At 43.0% G+C, this 19379-nt stretch overlaps 1 protein-coding gene across 1 annotated transcript in view; it reads right to left on the reverse strand.

Moving 5' to 3' along the window:
• Nucleotides 1-19379, reverse strand: part of brsk2a (BR serine/threonine kinase 2a) — a gene marked incomplete at both ends in the record, with an annotated part of 414243 nt that overhangs the window by 134905 nt on the left and 259959 nt on the right. Inside the window, one exon of the mRNA XM_084169332.1 lies at nucleotides 13870-14010. Within this exon, the coding sequence (XP_084025458.1) occupies nucleotides 13870-14010 (141 nt within the window). The remainder of the gene's footprint in view (nucleotides 1-13869; nucleotides 14011-19379) is intronic.

Genomic DNA, 19379 nt, shown 5'->3' on the forward strand with positions numbered 1-19379 from the left:
CTGACCATTTTACTCGCTGTAGCAGAGCTGGTTAGGCTGTTTTCATGTTATCTAGAGCGTTCTTGACTAACTATTACTTTTTTTGCCTACATTTACTGACACCGGTCATATTCAGCGGGTGTTGCGGTCTAGCAAACTCAGACGAGAGTGTTCTGAAATCGGAGTAGATAGTCAGAATGAATTTGCAAACGCAAGAGACATTCTAACTGGATAACATTCGTAAAAGTTTTTGCTAGCTAACCAAATGACACCTGCATCTCTAGCTGTGTATAGCCACCAAAAAACGATATGAGGGGAAAAAGTTACTCACCCACTCCTCCAATGGCTAGAACTGACATCCTCCTAGCAGCTAGCTATCTAGCTAGTGTTAGGCTCTGTGTTTATAGCTTGCTACATAAATAGATAAGCTAGCCTATTAGCCACATTATGACTGACTTGTGATCATTGCCCTTGCTAGTTTGATTGTATTGACATTCCCAACCTTACTTACATTCGTCCGTTTTTGTCCAGAATATTGAGTCATTGAAACTGAAACAGTCCATCCCGAATGGAGGCAGCAAACAATGTACCTGGCCAGCTGTGATTTACAACTACCAAGAAATGTATTGGTGAATTATATTAATCATGCATTGAACTGCATCCATCTATTCTGCCAACAATGCATTAGTATACGTCATGGAACGTTGAGTCAAATACACTGCTCAAAAAAATAAAGGGAACACTTAAACAACACAATGTAACTCACGCTCCAAGTCAATCACACTTCTGTGAAATCAAACTGTCCACTTAGGAAGCAACACTGATTGACAATACATTTCACATGCTGTTGTGCAAATGGAATAGACAACAGGTGGAAATTATAGGCAATTAGCAAGACACCCCCAATAAAGGACTGGTTTTGCAGGTGGTGACCACAGACACTTCTCAGTTCCTATGCTTCCTGGCTGATGTTTTGGTCACTTTTGAATGCTGGCGGTGCTTTCACTCTAGTGGTAGCATGAGACGGAGTCTACAACCCACACAAGTGGCTCAGGTAGTGCAGCTCATCCAGGATGGCACATCAATGCGAGCTGTGGCAAGAAGGTTTGCTGTGTCTGTCAGCTTAGTGTCCAGAGCATGGAGGCGCTACCAGGAGACAGGCCAGTACATCAGGAGACGTGGAGGAGGCCGTAGGAGGGCAACAACCCAGCAGCAGGACTGCTACCTCCGCCTTTGTGCAAGGAGGAGCAGGAGGAGCACTGCCAGAGCCCTGCAAAATGACCTCCAGCAGGCCACAAATGTGCATGTGTCTGCTCAAACGGTCAGAAACAGACTCCATGAGGGTGGTATGAGGGCCCGACATCCACAGGTGGGGGTTGTGCTTACAGCCCAACACCGTGCAGGACTTTTGGCATTTGCCAGAGAACACCAAGATTGGCAAATTCGCCACTGGCACCTTGTGCTCTTCACAGATGAAAGCAGGTTCACACCGAGCACGTGACAGACGTGACAGAGTCTGTAGACGCCATGGAGAACGTTCTGCTGCCTGCAACATCCTCCAGCATGACCGGTTTGGCGGTGGGTCAGTCATGGTGTGGGGTGGCATTTCTTTGGGGGGCCGCACAGCCCTCCATGTGCTCGCCAGAGGTAGCCTGACTGCCATTAGGTACCGAGATGAGATCCTCAGACCCCTTGTGAGATCATATGCTGGTGCGGTTGGCCCTGGGTTCCTCCTAATGCAAGACAATGCTAGACCTCATGTGGCTGGAGTGTGTCAGCAGTTCCTGCAAGAGGAAGGCATTGATGCTATGGACTGGCCCGCCGGTTTCCCAGACCTGAATCCAATTGAGCACATCTGGGACATCATGTCTCGCTCCATTCACCAACGCCACGTTGCACCACAGACTGTCCAGGAGTTAAGGAGCATGCCCAGGCGTTGTAGGGAGGTCATACAGGCACGTGGAGGCCACACACACTACTGAGCCTCATTTTGACATCAAAGTTGGATCAGCCTGTAGTGTGGTTTTCCACTTAAATTTTGAGGGTGACTCCAAATCCAGACCTCCATGGGTTGATAAATTTGATTTCCATTGATAATTTTTGTGTGATTTTGTTGTCAGCACATTCAACTATGTAAAGAAAAAAGTATTTAATAAGATTATTTTATTCATTCAGATCTAGGATGTGTTATTTTAGTGTTCCCTTTATTTTTTTGAGCAGTGTATAACATACTTTTAAAACCTTATGAAGTTGGTTTTGTAGCATATACTGGGAGTTTGATATTTTTTTACTGATGTTATGATTGTCTATTTGTTTCATATCTGCAAAGTACTTAAAACGCTGTCAGTTGCACTTTAAAATGTAGGTCACCCGGTTACTTTGTGCGCTAAACATGAAATGTTTTTTGCAATGGGAAGTAATAGTTGTACATTTTGATTGGGAAATGCTTAATAGTTGTGTTTTTGTATTCTTATGATTGGGACCTACTGGCTTATTATGTCAGAGTTTATGGATTGCTTATCCTTTAACATCATGCTGTGTGTGACTACTGTCACGACTTCTGCCGAGGCTGCCTCCCCTTCTTGTTCGGGCAGGCTTCGGCGTTCGTCGTCACCGGAGTACTAACCACTGCCGCCCCAATCATCATCACAATTGTCTTGTCTCGTTATCACACACACCTGGTTCTAATCCCCTAATTAGTCCGTGTATAATTGTTCCCTCTGCCCCCTTGTCCTTGTGGGTGATTGTTTATTGTGAAGGTTAGTGAAGCTCGGTGGAGCTTGTGTATTTTGTTCAACGGGAGTATTTTCCTGTGTGCCTTGTATTTTCCAGTGCACCTGTTTTGTGCCCTGGAGTGTGTTTGACGCATTTCTGCGTAACCCTGTATTTTTGCGGATTAAAGACTGTTATTCTGTGATTTACCCTCCTGCGCCTGACTCCTTCAACACCACCTCATCACTACTACTGTCTTTCCATCGGCACTTAAATAGTGGTGTAGTGGTGCCTGGAGAAGTGGGTATACTCTAATTTTGCCAAATAATTCCCAAACAGCCTGCCCAGTGAAGCAAAGGCACCCTGTGTGAAAAAACAGCACATGATGACATTTGAACATCACAAATAGCCTACTAACCAACATTTCGGACTAAACTTTTTAAATACCTGGTTTATATAACCATTGTTGCCTTAGTTAGCATTTACTGGTAGATATTATAAGTTGAAACATCTTTCCTACCCTACCGGCTACCGATGCCATTCTTCTGTGAGCTGCTCCATGCCAAAACCAGTTGAGCGCTGCACACTCTTGAAGCCTGCAGATGATATTCCGCTGAAACTAGGCTTGCGTGGCGCGCATGTGATTTTAGCTTATCCTGATAATTCATGTCAACACTTGGTGGTCTATAGCAGTACCCCTAAAAATAGGCTTTAGATGAGGCAGGTGAACATGCAACCACAACACTTTAACAGCATTAGATATGAGATCCTCTCTAAGCTTTACAGGAATATGGCTCTGAACATTTTCTGCAACACCTCCACCATAGGCATTCCTGTCTCTTCTGTAGATGTTATATCCCTCTATTGCTACTGCTGTATCATCAAAGGAATGATCTAAGTGAGTCTCAGAGATTGCCAATATATTAATGTTATCTGATTTTAGCAAGTTGATTTCACAAACCTTATTTCTAAGGCTACATACACCGAGTGTACAAAACATTAGGAACACCTGCTCTTTCCATGACATAGACTGACCAGGTGAATCCAGGTGAAACTTATGATCCCTTATTGATGTCACTTCTTAAATCCATTTCAATCAGTGTAGATGAAGGGGAGGAGACAGGTTAAAGAAGGATTTTTAAGCCTTGAGACAATTGAGACATGTAGGGTGAATGGGCAAGACAAAATATGTAATTATTCTAAGCTGACATATGGAATTGTTTTAAGATGGTCATACTATGGATCATTTAGCTGTGTGATTTTGAATTGTAAACCCCTTTAGGCATAAAAATTAATAAATAAATACAATGTTTTGATAAAATATTGAATTTGGCCTTTACTACTATAGCTCAGAGAAACGCATTGAATAAAACATTCATAAATGGCAAAACATTATTAGTAATTTTTTTTTTACACAAATGTAACCCCTTTTTTGGGTAGTCAGCAGGCTTACAGGACACAGGGTATTAGGGCTAACATATAATACAAAGGGGAAACTTGAATGTGGCCTGAGATACATCCTGTGTCGCTAAGAACGGCGCCAGAGGGGGTGGATGCCGTTTTATGGACTCTTAACCAACCGTGCTATTTTGTGTGTTTTTTTTGCATTGTTTGTAATTTATTTTGTACATAATGTTGCTGCTACCGTCTCTTATGACCGAAAAGAGCTTCTGGACATCAGAACAGCGATTACTCACCTTGAACTGGACTAATTATTTTTCTTTAATGAGTCAGAAGAGAGGGATTTGCTCCAGACACCCGACAGGGCCCTCATCCCCGTCATTCGCAGTAGAAAGAAAAGGAGATATCGCAGAAGGAGATCGGGTGCTTGGTAAGGAGCCGGAGACGAGTGGCTAATCTGCCTTTGCCATCGATACTATTGGCCAATTTACAATTGCTTGATAATAAAGTGGACGAACTACAGGCACGAATATCCTACCAACGGGACATTAAAAACTGTAATATCTTATGTTTCACCGAGTCGTGGCTGAAGGAAGACATTAATAACATACAGCTGGTGGGTTATACACTGTATCGGCAGGATAGAATAGCAGCCTCTGGTAAGACAAGGGGTGGTGGTCTATGTATATTTGTAAACAACAGCTGGTGCACGATATCTAAGGAAGTCTCAAGGTTTTGCTCGCCTGAGGTAATCTCATGATAAACTGCAGACCACACTATTTACCAATAGAGTTTTCATCTATATTCTTCATAGCTGTCTATTTACCACCACAAACCGATGATGGCACTAAGACCACACTCAATGAACTGTATACGGCCATAAGCAAACAGGAAAACGCTCATCCAGAGGCAGCACTCCTAGTGGCCGGGGACTTTAACGCAGGGAAACTTAAATCTGTTTTTTTTCTACCAGCATGTTAAATGTGCAACCATAGGGAAAAAAATAACTTTATAATAACTCCACATAATAAAGCATTTATAATGGATTAGTAAATAGTTTATTCATCATTTATTAATAATTATTCCCACATTTGTAAATGTTAGTAACCTAGTTATTCACACATTTATTAACAACTATTAAAGTATTTAATAATTCATAAGATTATTCATGAGATGTTTAATATAGGTCTTTATAAACCATGTACTTATAATTAGTTAATTATTTTGCATGGCCTCATCTACTTTGTAAATGCTTTCTAAATGTTTTGAGTGACCAGTGTAATGTCTCAAAAAAAGATGGACATGCCATTGGTAGACATTCCAGCAGTACCTGATGTTCCGTCAGGTCTCAAAATAAACATATCAATGGTTAATCAATAAGCACATAATAAAGAGGATGTTTATGAAAAATACAGTGCATTCGGAAAGTATTCAGACCCCTTCCCTTTTTTCCACATTTTGTAACGTTACAGCCTTATTCTAAAATTGATTAAAATAAAAATTTTCCTCATCAAGCTACACACAATACCCCATAATGACAAAGCAAAAACTGGTTTTGAGACATTTTAGCAAATGTATAAAAAAAAATATTAAAAAAGATACCTTATTTACATAAGTATTCAGACCCTTTGCTATGAGACTCGAAATTGAGCTCAGGTGCATCCTGTTTCCATTGATCATCCTTGAGATGATTCTACAACTTGATTGGAGTCCACCTGTGGTAAATTAAATTGATTGGACAAGATTTGGAAAGTCACACACCTGTCCATCCAAACTGAGCAATCGGGGGAGACGGGCCTTGGTCAGAGGGTGACCATGAACCCGAAGGTCACGCTGACAGAGCAGAGAGATCTTTGATGAAAGGACCTCAGGCTGGGGCGAAGGTTCACCTTCAAACAGGACAATGACCCTAAGCACACAGCCAAGACAACCCAGGAGTGACTTTGGGACAAGTCTCTGAATGTCCTTGAGTGGCCCAGCCAGAACCCGGATTTGAACCTGATCGAACATCTCTGGAGAGACCTGAAATTAGCTGTGCAGCGACACTCCCCATCCAACCTGATAGAGATTGAGAGGATCTGCAGAGAAGAATGGGAGAAACTCCCCAAATCAAGGTGCGCCAAGCTTGTAGTGTCATACCCAAGAAGACTTGAGGTTGTAATCGCTGCCAAAGGTGCTTCAATAATAATAATAATAATAATCTGAGTTAAGGGTCTGAATACTTATGTAAATGTGATATTCGGGGCGGCAGGTAGCTTAGTGTTTAAGAGCGTTGTGCCACTAACATGAAAGGTCACTGGCCCAAATCCCGAGCCGACTAGGTGAAATATCTGTCGATGTGCCCTTGAGCAAGGCACTTAACCCTAATTGCTCCTGTAAGTCACTCTGGATAAGAGCGTCTGCTAAATGACGTAAATGTAAAAATGTAAATATTTCAGTTTATTTTATTGTAGCCAAAAAAAAAAAAAAAAACTGTTTTTGCTTTGCCATTATGGGGTATTGTATATAGAATGATGAGGGGGAAAAATACGATTTAATCCATTTTAGAATAAGGCTGTAACGTAACAAGATGTGGAAAAGTCAAGGGGTCTGAATACTTTCCGAATGCAATGTATATATTTTATGTTTGCATGTCCAAAATGGAATGACCCATTGGCTTACCCCGGCCTCAGACCATTTAAAGAATATATGTCTTGATTTTAACCTGACTGAACTTTGTTTGCAAAACCCACACAGATTAATGTAAAAAATCCAGCCACCTCCTCACTGATTGACCTAATTCTGTCAAATAGCCCCCACAAGTGGTGTCTTTGCTAATGATCTCAGTGATCACTTTCCTATTGCATGTTTTAGAGATACCAAACAGATTAACACTGATCCTTGAATAAGTATGAAGATAATCATATATTATTTTAAATCCCCACAAGCTTTTCCTAATGTATTACTCTGAAGTTTCCTCTATCAGATGCATGCCTGACTGAATTATCTCTAGAACTGTTTGCATCAAAATATTTTCTCTATGGCAGACACACACGCACCCTTTAAATGGTTAGTACGGGACAGCGACGGGTGAGGTTGTGTCTCTCTCTGGCGGAAGGTAAGCTTGGCTCATATGGTGTCGAGTAAAGATTAAACCATGTATTTAGATTGTAGGTAGGTAGGTATTGTAGTTAGGTATTGTAGGTAGTTTATCTAGGTAGTTATTGTTGGTTATTGTAGGTAAGTATTGTATTCGGCTGAGCCCGGTGAAGCACGAGGCTAGCTAACTCACTACCTGGACCAATAAAGCTAGCTAGCTAGCGGGTAGCTACTGGTAACTATTAGCAACTGTGGATAGTTTCCAATGTTATTCCACGCTTAAGAGTACCTTTAATTATGCCAGCTAGCTACCTACCATTCAGCTGTTTTTCTAACCTCATTATCTGAAGCGTTAACGCTAGGTAGTTAGTAGCTACTGTACTCGAAATGTAGCTACCTGGATAGCTAACTAAACAATAGCTGGAATGACCTGACATTAATATTTGGAGACGCTTTCTCTCCGTTGGGACAGATGCGAACTGGCTGAATCGATTCAGTGGCTAGCTTTGCACTTAACTGGCTAACAGTAGCTACTAAGGGTAAGCTATAACCTACATTTCTTTTTGTTTTGTTTTTACATACTGGTAACCAGAGTCGTTTAAGGGAATTCGGGACATGGGTGACTAGCTAATGTTAGCTTGGCTCTCTGTGTGTTCGTGCCATGGGAGGAGGGGTAAGTTCGTTGGCATAGAGCAATGGCTAGCTAGTATGCTAACTATTCTAGCTAACTAACTGGCTGAATAAGTTGACGACGTACTCACTCAAACTGTCAAAACTACCCCAAAACTTTACACAACGTTAGACACGGACACGAATGATCAGCTTGGCGTGTTAACACACTGGTGGTTTGTTGTAACCGAGTATTGGTGCTAAACCGTGTTATTGGAGGCTGGCATGCTAGTTGGCTTTGGCGTCATATGATTCGGTGTACCAAGTTAGCTAGCTGAATAGACTAAGTTAGAGTCTATTCCTAGAAACATTGAATCGCTGTAGTTTACAAATATTATAATTTCTAAAGTGGAAGTTGGGAGAGTTATATTTGAGTGTTTCAGTGAAACGTAAGTGGGGGAGGCCCCGCTCTCTCGCTTTCCCAGATGTTTAGTTCATTTCAATCCGATCTCCTTTGCATTATTGTAGCGTTTCTCTGTAGCCTGTCAACTATGTGTCTGTCTATCCCTGTTCTCTCCTCTCTGTACAGGCCATACAAACGCTTCACACGTGGAATTCCAGGTCTCTGGCAGCCTCTGGAACTGCCGTTCTGCGGCCAACAAGGAAGAGTTAATCTCAGCCTAAGCTACCCTCCAGTCCCTCGACTTCTTGGCGCTGACGGAAACATGGATTACCACTGAAAACACTGCTACTCCTATTGCTCTTTCTTTGTCTAACCATGTGTTCTCAAATACCCCGAGAACATCTGAACGGCGCGGCGGTGGCACAGGAATCCTCATCTCTCCAAAGTGGACATTCTCTCTTTTTCCCCTGACCCATCTGTCTATCTCCTCATTTGAATGCCATGCTGTCACAGTCACTAGCCCATTCAAGCTTAACATCCTTGTCATTTATCGCCCTCCAGGTTCCCTTGGAGAGTTCATCAATGAGCTTGACACCTTGATAAGTTCCTTTCCTGAGGATGGTTCACCCCTCACAGTTCTGGGTGTTTTTAACCTCCCTACATCTGCCTTTGACTCATTTCTCTCTGCCTCCTTCTTTCCACTCCTTTCCTCTTTTGACCTCACCCTCTCACCGTCCCCCCCTACTCACAAGGCAGGCAATACGCTTGACCTCATCTTTACTAGATGCTGTTCTTCTACTAATCTCACTGCAACTCCCCTCCAAGTCTCCGACCACTACTTTGTTTCCTTATCTCTCTCGCTCTCCTCCAACACTACTCACTCTGCCCCTACTCAGATGGTAATGTGCCGTTGCAACCTTCGCTCTCTCTCTCCCGCTACTCTCTCCTCTTCCATCCTATCATCTCTTCCCTCTGCTAAATCCTTCTCCCTCCGATATCCTGATTCTGCCTCCTCAACCCTCCTCCCTTTCTGCATATTTTGACTCTCTATGTCCCCTTTCCTCCTGGCCGGATCGATCCTCCCCTCCTGCTCCGTGGCTTGACGACTCAATGCGTGCTCAAAGAAGAGGGCTCCGGGCAGCCGAGCAGGAAAAGGAGGAAAACTAGACTCCCTGCGGACCTGTCATCTTTTCACTCCCTCCTCTCTACATTCTCTTCCTCTGTTTCCGCTGCTAAAGCCACTTTCTACCACTCTAAATTTCAAGCCTCTGCCTCTAACCCTAGGAAGCTCTTTGTCACCTTCTCCTCCCTGCTGAATCCTCCTCCTCCTCCCCCTCCCTCCTCCCTCTCTGTGGATGACTTCGTCAACCATTTTGAAAAGAAGGTTGACGACATCCGGTCCTCATTTATTAAGTCAAATGACACCGCTGGTCCTGCTCACACTGCCCTACCCTATGCTTTGACTTCTTTCTCCCCTCTCTCTCCAGATGAAATCTTGCGACTTGTGACGGCCGGCCGCCCAACAACCTGCCCGCTTGACCCTATCCCCTCCTCTCTTCTCCAGACCATTTCCGGAGACCTTCTCCCTTACCTCACCTCGCTCATCAACTCATTCTTGACCGCTGGCCATGTCCCTTCCGTCTTCAAGAGAGCGAGAGTTGCACCCCTCCTCAAAAAACCTACACTCGATCCCTCCAATGTCAACAACTACAGACCAGTATCCCTTCTTTCTTTTCTTTCCAAAACTCTTGAGCGTGCCGTCTCTAGCCAACTCTCCAGCTATCTCTCTCAGAATGACCTTCTTGATCCAAACCAGTCAGGTTTCAAGACTGGTCATTCAACTGAGACTGCTCTTCTCTGTGTCACGGAGGCTCTCCGCACTGCTAAAGCTAACTCTCTCTCCTCTTATCCTTCTAGACCTATCCGCTGCCTTTGATACTGTGAACCATCAGATCCTCCTCTCCACCCTCTCCGAGTTGGGCATCTCCGGCGCTGCTCACTCTTGGATTGCGTCCTACCTGACAGGTCGCTCCTACCAGGTGGCGTGGCGAGAATCTGTCTCCGCACCACGTGCTCTCACCACTGGTGTCCCCCAGGGCTCAGTTCTAGGCCCTCTCCTATTCTCTCTATACACCAAGTCACTTGGCTCTGTCATATCCTCACATGGTCTCTCCTATCATTGCTACGCAGACAACACACAATTAATGTTCTCCTTTCCCATCTTCTGATAACCAGGTGGCGAATCACATCTCTGCATGTATGGCAGACATATCAGTGTAGATGTCGGATCACCACCTCAAGCCGAACCTCGGCAAGATGGAGCTGCTCTTCCTCCCTGGGAAGGACTGCCCGCTCCATGATCTCACCATCACGGTTGACAACTCCATTGTGTCCTCCTCCCAGAGTGCAAAGAACCTTGGCGTGACCCTGGACAACACCCTGTCGTTCTCCGCTAACATCAAAGCGGTGACCCGATCCTGTAGGTTCATGCTCTACAACATTTGCAGAGTACGACCCTACCTTACACAGAAAGCGGCACAGGTCCTAATCCAGGCACTTGTCATCTCCCGTCTGGATTACTGCAACTCGTTGTTGGCTGGGCTCCCTGCCTGTGCCATTAAACCCCTACAATTTATCCAGAACGCTGCAGTCCATCTGGTGTTCAACCTTCCCAAGTTCTCTCATGTCACCCCGCTCCTCCGCACACTCCAATGGCTTCCAGTTGAAGCTCGCATCTACTACAAAACCATGGTGCTTGCCTACGGAGGGGAACGACACTTCCTTACCTTCAGGCTCTGATCAGACCCTACACCCAAACGAGGGCACTACGTTCATCCACCTCTGGCCTGCTAGCCCCCCTACCTCTACGGAAGCACAGTTCCCGCTCAGCCCAGTCAATTATGATTCGCTGCTCTGGCACCCCAATGGTGGAACAATGGTGGAACAAGCTCCCCCACGACGCCAGGACAGTGGAGTCACTGACCACCTTCCGGAGACACTTGAAACCCCAACCCCCCATAAAAAATAAAAATAAAAGGTGGTTGTCCTAAGTTGAATGCACCAATTTGTAAGTCGCTCTGGATAAGAGCATCTGCTAAATGACTTAAATGTAAAAATGCTGGCTTGCAAAGTGATGTGTAATTCCTATTGGAATCCAGCCAGAATTAGGATATGTAATAAATCACCCGCAAACCGTATTCACAATGACTGCCAAAGTAATTGAATACTGAGACTACAACAATCATCTAAACTGGAACAACCATCTCAGTAACTACTTACATATTGGATTAGTGTAGAAAAATGTGGAGTACCAGTCAAAGGTTTGGAAACACCTACTCATTCAAGGGTTTTTCTTTATTTTTTACTATATTTTACATTGTAGAATAATAGTGAAGACATCAAGACTGTGAAATAACACATATGGAATCATTTAGTAACCAAAAAATTGTTAACAAATAAAAATATATTTTATAGCCACCCTTTGCCATGATGACAGCTTTGCATATTCTTGGCATTGTCTCAACCAGCTTCACCTGGAATGCTTTTCCAACAGTCTTGAAGCAGTTCCCACATATGCTGAGCACTTGTTGGCTGCTTTTCCTTCACTCTGCTCTCCGACTCAACCCAAACCATCTCAATTGGGTTGAGGTCGGGGGATTGTGGAGGCCAGGTCATCTGATGCAGCACTCCATCACTCTCATTCTTGGTAAAATAGCCCTTACACAGCCTGGAGGTGTGTTGAATCATTGTCCTGTTGATAAACAAATGATAGTCCCACTAAGCCCAAACCAGACAGGATGGCGTATCGCTGCAGAATGCTGTGGTAGACATGCTGGTTACGTGTGCCTTGAATTCTAAATAAATCACAGACAGTGTCACCAGCAAAGCACCCCCACACCAGAACACCTCCTCCTCCATGCTTTATGGTGGGAAATACACATGCAGAGATCATCCGTTCACCCACACCGCGTCTCACAAAGACACGGTGGTTGGATCCAAAAATCTCCTATTTGGACTCCAGACCAAAGGACACATTCCCAACGGTCTAATGTCCATTGCTAATGTCTCCTGATTCACACAGTCCCCTCTGAACAGTTGATGTTGAGATGTGTATGTTACTTGAACTCTGTCAAGCATTTATTTGGGCTGCAATTTCTGAGGCTGATAACTCTAATGAACTTATCCTCTGCAACAGAGGTAACTATGGGTATTCCATTCCTGTGGCGGTCCTCATGAGAGCCAGTTTCATTATAGCACTTGATGGTTTTTGCGACTGCACTTGAAGAAACTTTAAAAGTTCTTGAAATATTTCGTATTGACTGACCTTCATGTCTTAAAGTAATGATGTACTGTCGTTTCTCCTTGCTTATTTGAGCTGTTCTTGCCATAATATGGACTTGGTCTTTTACCAAATAGGGCTATCTTCTGTATACCCCCCCCTACCTTGTCACAACACAACTGATTGGCTCAAATGCATTAAGAAGGAAATAAATTCCACAAATTAACTTTTAAGAAGGCACACCTGTTAATTGAAATGCATTTCAGGTGACTACCTCATTAAGCTGGTTGAGAGAATGCCAAACGTGTGCAAAGCTGTCATCAAGGCAAAGGGTGGCTATTTCAAAAATCTCAAATCTCAAATATATTTTGATTTGTTTAACACTTTTTTGGTTACTACATGATTCCATATGTGTTATTTCATAGTTTTGATGACTTCACTATTATTCTACAATGTACATTTTTTTTTACAAATAAAGAAAAATCCTTGAATGAGTAGGTGTGTCCAAACTTTAGATTGGTAGTGTATATCATATACAGTATCTTTGTGTAGCATAAAATGTATCAACCAATCAATGTACATGCAAAAATACAGATATTAAAACAAACAATTCTGAAAATCACACTGCGAATTAGAGCACGCTGGGAAATATGATATATGGTTCTATATAGAACCCTTCTTGCCTTCTAAAGTATCTTTCTTGCATTCCAAATAATAATTCATGAACACTTTCCTCTAAAAACGGTTATTAGGATGTTAAAGGTTCTAGGTAGAACCCTTTGCCTTACAAAAAACCATTGTCTTCCAAAAAGGAATCTTCAGATCAAAACGGTTCTTGGTAGAACCCTATCCCTCCTTTTTTCTAAGAGTGCATACCTTACTTCATTGTTAAATAAAAGACATACAAGTCACCAGACCTGATCACAGGGATGGTTAACTCTGGAGATCCCTTCGATCTCCACTGAGTTGGGTGGATCTGCTTTTAGTTTTTTGCACCTTACGTGTGTAATGATATCCAAAGCACTCTAAGATTTGAGGAATTGGTGCCTCTAGGGGACATTTTTACTGAAGATGAAATTCGTACATGATATTAAAAGAGAAAGACTGGCAACCAAACAACAACACCCATTGGGCTAAGGACTGCTTCTTCCTATGGCATTCCAATTGGTATTTGCAACATCATGTGTCTCCAATGATGAGAAATCAACAAAAATATTGCTTCCATACACTCTTAGAAAAAAAGGTTTCCAAACTGGTTCTTCGGCTGTCCCCATAGGATAACCCATTTTTGGTTCCATGTAGAACCCTCTGTGGAAAGGATCCTACATGGAACCCAAAAGGGTTCTACCTGGAACCAAAAGGGTTCTCAGTAAGTGTTATGGATAATATGAATAAAGAAAGTGCTTACCATATGGAGTGACTGTGGCAGAAGTCCAGCGCAGAGATGATCTGTCTGAAGAATTTCCTGGCCTCCTTGGGTGTTAACCGTCCCTTCTTTACCAGGTAGTCAAAGAGCTCTCCCCCTGAGACGTGCTCTAACACCAGATACCTGGGAGGTGGGGGGACAGACACATTTGAAAGATGAATGAAAAAAGGGAGATTGGAAAAGTAAGGGGGAAGAAATAAGGAAAGAAATTAAGGAGAGAGAAAGAGAGATAATTAAGAAGTGGGGCCTTTTTTAAACATCACACTTGAGAGACATCCAAAGGATCAATGTTTTCCTCAGGGAAACTTTTCAAAGAACCCTTATGACCTGGAATAATACGAAAATGTATATCTGAACTTGACTGAAGAAAGTGGATCAGGAGAGGTTAGTTTCCAAATGGCCCTTAGAATTGATCCAACACAGATCCTGGATGAGTTATTTGATTTAACTACAGCCTTTAGATACAGTGCATTCGGAAAGTATTCAGACCCCTTGACCTTTTCAACATTTTGTTACGTTACAGCCTTATTCTAAATTTGATTAAAAAAATATATATATATCATCAAATCGACACACAATACCCCATAATGACAAAGCAAAAAGTGTTTTTTTGACATTTTTGCTAATAAAATACATTTTAAAAACGGATATAACATTTACATAAGTATTCAGACCCTTTACTCAGTAATTTCTTGAAGCACCTTTGGCAGCAATTACAGCCTCGAGTCTTCTTGGATATCACGCTACAAGCTTGGCACACCTGTATTTGGGGAGTTTCTCCCATTCTTCTCTGCAGATCCTCTCAAGCTCTATCAGGTTGGATGGAGAGCATTGCTGCAAAGCTATTTTCAGGTCTCTCCAGAGATGTTAGATCGGGTTCAAGTCCGGGCTCTGGCTGGGCCACTCAAGGACATTCAGAGACTTGTCCCGAAACTACACCTGCATTGTCTTGGCTGTGTGCTTAGGGTTGTGGTCCTGTTGGAAGTTGAACCTTCGCCCCAGCCTGAGGTCCTGAGCGCTCTGGAGCAGGTTTTCATAAAGGATCTGTCTGCCCTTTGCTCCGTTAATCTTTGCCTCGATCCTGACTAGTCTTCCAGTCCCTGCGGCTGAAAAACATCCCCACAGCATGATGCTGCCACCACCATGCTTCACCGTAGGGATGGTGCCAGGTTTCCTCCAGACGTGACGCTTGGCATTTAGGCCATAGAGTTCAATCTTGGCTTCCATCTGGCCACTCTATCATAAAGGCCTGATTGGTGGAGTGCTGCAGAGATGGTTGTCCTTCTGGGAGGTTCTCCCATCTCCACAGAGGAACTCTGGAGCTCTTTCAGAGTGACCATTGGGTTCTTGGTCACCTCCCTGACCAAGACTCTTCTCCCCCGATTGCTCAGTTTGGCCGAGCGGCCAGCTGTAGGAAGAGTATTGGTGGTTCCAAACTTCTTCCATTTAAGAATGATGGAGGCCACTGTGTTCTTGGGTACCTTCAATGCTGCAGACATTTTTTAGTACCCTTCCCCAGATCTGTGCCTCGACACAATCCTGTCTCGGAGCTCTACGGACAATTCCTTCGACCTCATGGCTTGGTTTTTGCTCTGATATGCACTATCAACTGTGGGACCTTATGTAGACCGGTGTGTGCCTTTCCAAATCATGTCCAATCAATTGCATTTACCACAGGTGGACTCCAATCAAGTTCTAGAAACATCTCAAGGATGATCAATGGAAACAGGATGCATCTGAGCTCAATTTCGAGTCTCATAGCAAAGGGTCTGAATACTTACGTAAATAAGGTATTTCTGTTTTCTAAAAACCAGTTTTCGCTTTGTCATTATGCGGTATTGTGTGTAGATTGCTGAGGATTTTTTTATTTACTATTTCATCCATTTTAGAATAAGGCTGTAACGTAACAAAATGTAGAAAAAGTCAAGGGGTCTGAATACTTTCCGAAGGCACTGTATATACTTTATACAGTCCATAGATCAGTGTTCTGACTACCTGACAGCCCTTAGATGTGGAGCAGATACTTTTACATGGACCCTGGATCAGTTATTTCCCATTAGATGTAGAGGAGATGTTATTACCCACTGGCTTTCGTTTACAATCACAATCCTTGCTCAAGTGATCATATGGCCTGCGTGTCTGCGGGGCAGTCTCTCATCCTGACTGTGTTACTGTCCTCTGGGGCTCCACAGTGAGAGGGGAAGATTAATCTCACCTGTGTGTGTGTATGTGCATGCACTGCATGTACGTGTGTGTGTGTGTGCATGTGTAGCCATACTTTTATTTTAATTTATTTACATTTTTAGATTGTGGCTTTCATCAATGTAATTGTCTGCATCATTTTCAATCCACCATTTATATTTTTTAAATATTTTTGCCCTCCGAATTCATATTCATTATATAAATAGGCCCGTTAAATTTTGTCTGGCTTGCAATTCCAAATAAAATTGAAAATGTTTTGCTCATATAATTTAAAAGCAAGTCGTATCCATACTGTTACTCCCTCTTCTCTTGTATTGGATAGACCATCTCCACCTGACCTGCCATTGGCCCACTGAGCATGTCCATAGTAAATAACCACAAGAGGGAGTAACAGTGGGTAGAAATGTCACTGTTTCTCCTCCACCTCCTGTTCTTTGTGTGTGTGTGTGAGTGTGTGTGTGTGTGTGTGTGTGTGTGTGTGTGTGTGTTTGTGTGTGTGCAACCCTAGCCCTAACCCTATCCCCTACATAGTGCACAACTGTGTCCCTGTTCTTTATCCTCATCTCTCCAATTAGTCCATATACTCTGAACATGGCGTATTCATATTAGAAACTACTTCTGATCTGAAATCCCACAGCCTTGGACTGATTCATGTAAATGCCAGAGGTTTGATTTCGAAAATGTATTTTATTGTAACTCTGTCTTCTCAAACCAATGCGGACATTCTGGTTATAACTTAATCTTGGCTAAAGAAGTCTATGCTGGACTGTGATGTGTTTCTGACTGGTTATAATGTTTTTAGATTTGGCAGAGAAGGGGGTGTCTTCATATACATAAAGAGCAATTTAAATGTTTCTGTATCCATTATCACGTCTGTACCAAAGCAATTTGAATGTCTAGTCATAAATGTGGATGTTGGTAATAATGCCAATCTGACGCTAGTGGGAATTTATCGCCCTCCTTTGGCCTCCTTACGTGCTCTTAGCAAATTGTCTGACCTGCTGTCTAACTATGCTAAATCCGAATTATAAATAGTGGATGATCTTAATCTGGATTGGTTGATCCCAGTATCTGATAGGCTGAAAGATATTTGTACTGAGCTAAATCTAACTCAGCTGATAACTAAACCAACTCGCCTCAACACCCTGAAAAATCCACTCTTAGATAATATTCTAACAAATGCCCCTCATAAGTTTACAGCCAATGTGATATTTGCTAACGAGTTCAGTGACCATTGTCCCATTGTATGCATAAGAGATGTTAAAATACCTAAATCTCGCTCAGAGATGATTACAAAGAGAAATTAAAGGAATTTCACTGCTATTTTTTTGTCTGAGCTGGGGTTGAGTGACTAAAGGGTTGTGTCAACTATCAATGTCTCGGATCAGGCCCTTAATTGTTTTATTTCTGTTGCAAATGTTATTTTACATTAACTAAGGATAAAAGACAAAAGACAAATCTGATGCTTGGTTCACACATTAATTGTCTTGTTGTTTGAGAAATAGATATCTATCTCTGGTTAGAAAAGCAAAATCAACATATTTCTTGAATTGTGTATCAGAGATGTGTGCCCAAGCAGGTTTTGACAGCCTCTGGTCCCATACTAGACAAAATGCAAATAACCATTTTGCTTCAGCTGGCCACCTGTTTGAAAGGATTGTCTATGAAAAGTTATATCATTCCACTAGATTGCAGAGAATGATGCTCTAACAGACTCATATACTTTATTTTCATTTCAACCATTTGATGTATTAAGTGCCTTGCAAAAGATCAATGTAAAAAATCCATAGGGGCTGATTCACTGAGCTACTACAGATCTCTGCCCCACTCATTGTTGAACCTTTAACCTGTATCTTTAATTTAACAATTGCTACTGGTGTTATCCCTAAGATTTGGAAAGTCCCTACATAAGGGTGGAGATCCTTCTGACTTTGATAATTACAGTGGCTTGCGAAAGTATTCACCCCCTTGGCATTATTCCTATTTTGTTGCCTTACAACCTGGAATTAAAATGGATTTTGGGGGGTTTGTATCATTTGATTTACACATTTATGTCTACCACTTTGAAGATGCAAAATATGTTTTATTGTGAAACAAACAAGAAATAAGACAAAAAAACAGAAAACTTGAGTGTGCATAACTATTCACCCCCCCAAAGTCAATACTTTGTAGAGCCACCTTTTGCAGCAATTACAGCTGCAAGTCTCTTGGGGTATGTCTCTATAAGCTTGGCACATCTAGCCACTGGGATGTTTGCCCATTCTTCAAGGCAAAACTGCTCCAGCTCCTTCAAGTTGGATGGGTTCCGCTGGTGTACAGCAATCTTTAAGTCATACCACAGATTCTCAATTGGATTGTGGTCTGGGCTTTGACTAGGCCATTCAGAGATGTTTCAATGTTTTCCCACTTGAGTGTTGCTTTAGCAGTATGTTTAGGGTCATTGTCCTGCTGGAAGGTGAACCTCCATCCCAGTCTCAAATCTCTGGAAGACTGGAACAGGTTTCCCTCAAGGATTTCCCTGTATTTAGCGCCATTACGGACTACAAAAGGAAAACCAGCCACATCGCCGAGACCGACGTCTTGCTTCTGGACAAGCTAAACACCTTCTTCGCCCGCTTTGAGGATAACACAGTGCCACCGACGCTGCCCGCTACCAAGGACTGTGGGCTCTCCTTCTCCGTGGCCGACGTGAGTAAAACATTTAAACGTGTTAACCCTCGCAAGGCTGCCGGCCCAGACGGCAACCCTAGCCACGTCCTCAGAACATGCACAGACCAGCTGGCTGGTGTGTTTACGGACATATTCAATCTCTCCCTATCCCAGTCTGCTGTCCCCACATGCTTCAAGATGGCCACCATTGTTCCTGTACCCAAGAAAGCAAACGTAACTGAACATAAAACGACTATCGCCCTGTATCACTCACCTCTGTCATCATGAAGTGCTTTGAGAGACTAGTCAAGGATCATATCACCTCTACCTTACCTGCCACCCTAGACCCACTTCAATTTGCTTACCGCACCAATAGATCCACAGGCGATGCAATCACCATCACTCTGCACACTGCCCTATCCCATCTGGACAAGAGGAATACCTATGTAAGAATACTGTTCATTGACTATAGCTCAGCATTCAACACCATAGTACCCTCCAAGCTCATCATTAAGCTCGAGGTCCTGGGTCTGAACCCCGCCCTGTGCAACTGGGTCCTGGATTTCCTGACGGGCCGCCCCCCAGGTGGTGAAGGTAGGAAACAACACCTGAACACTGGGGCCCAACAAGGGTGCGTGCTC

The sequence above is a fragment of the Coregonus lavaretus genome (assembly GCF_964263955.1).
Source record: "Coregonus lavaretus genome assembly, chromosome: 9".
Lineage (NCBI taxonomy): Eukaryota > Metazoa > Chordata > Actinopteri > Salmoniformes > Salmonidae > Coregonus > Coregonus lavaretus.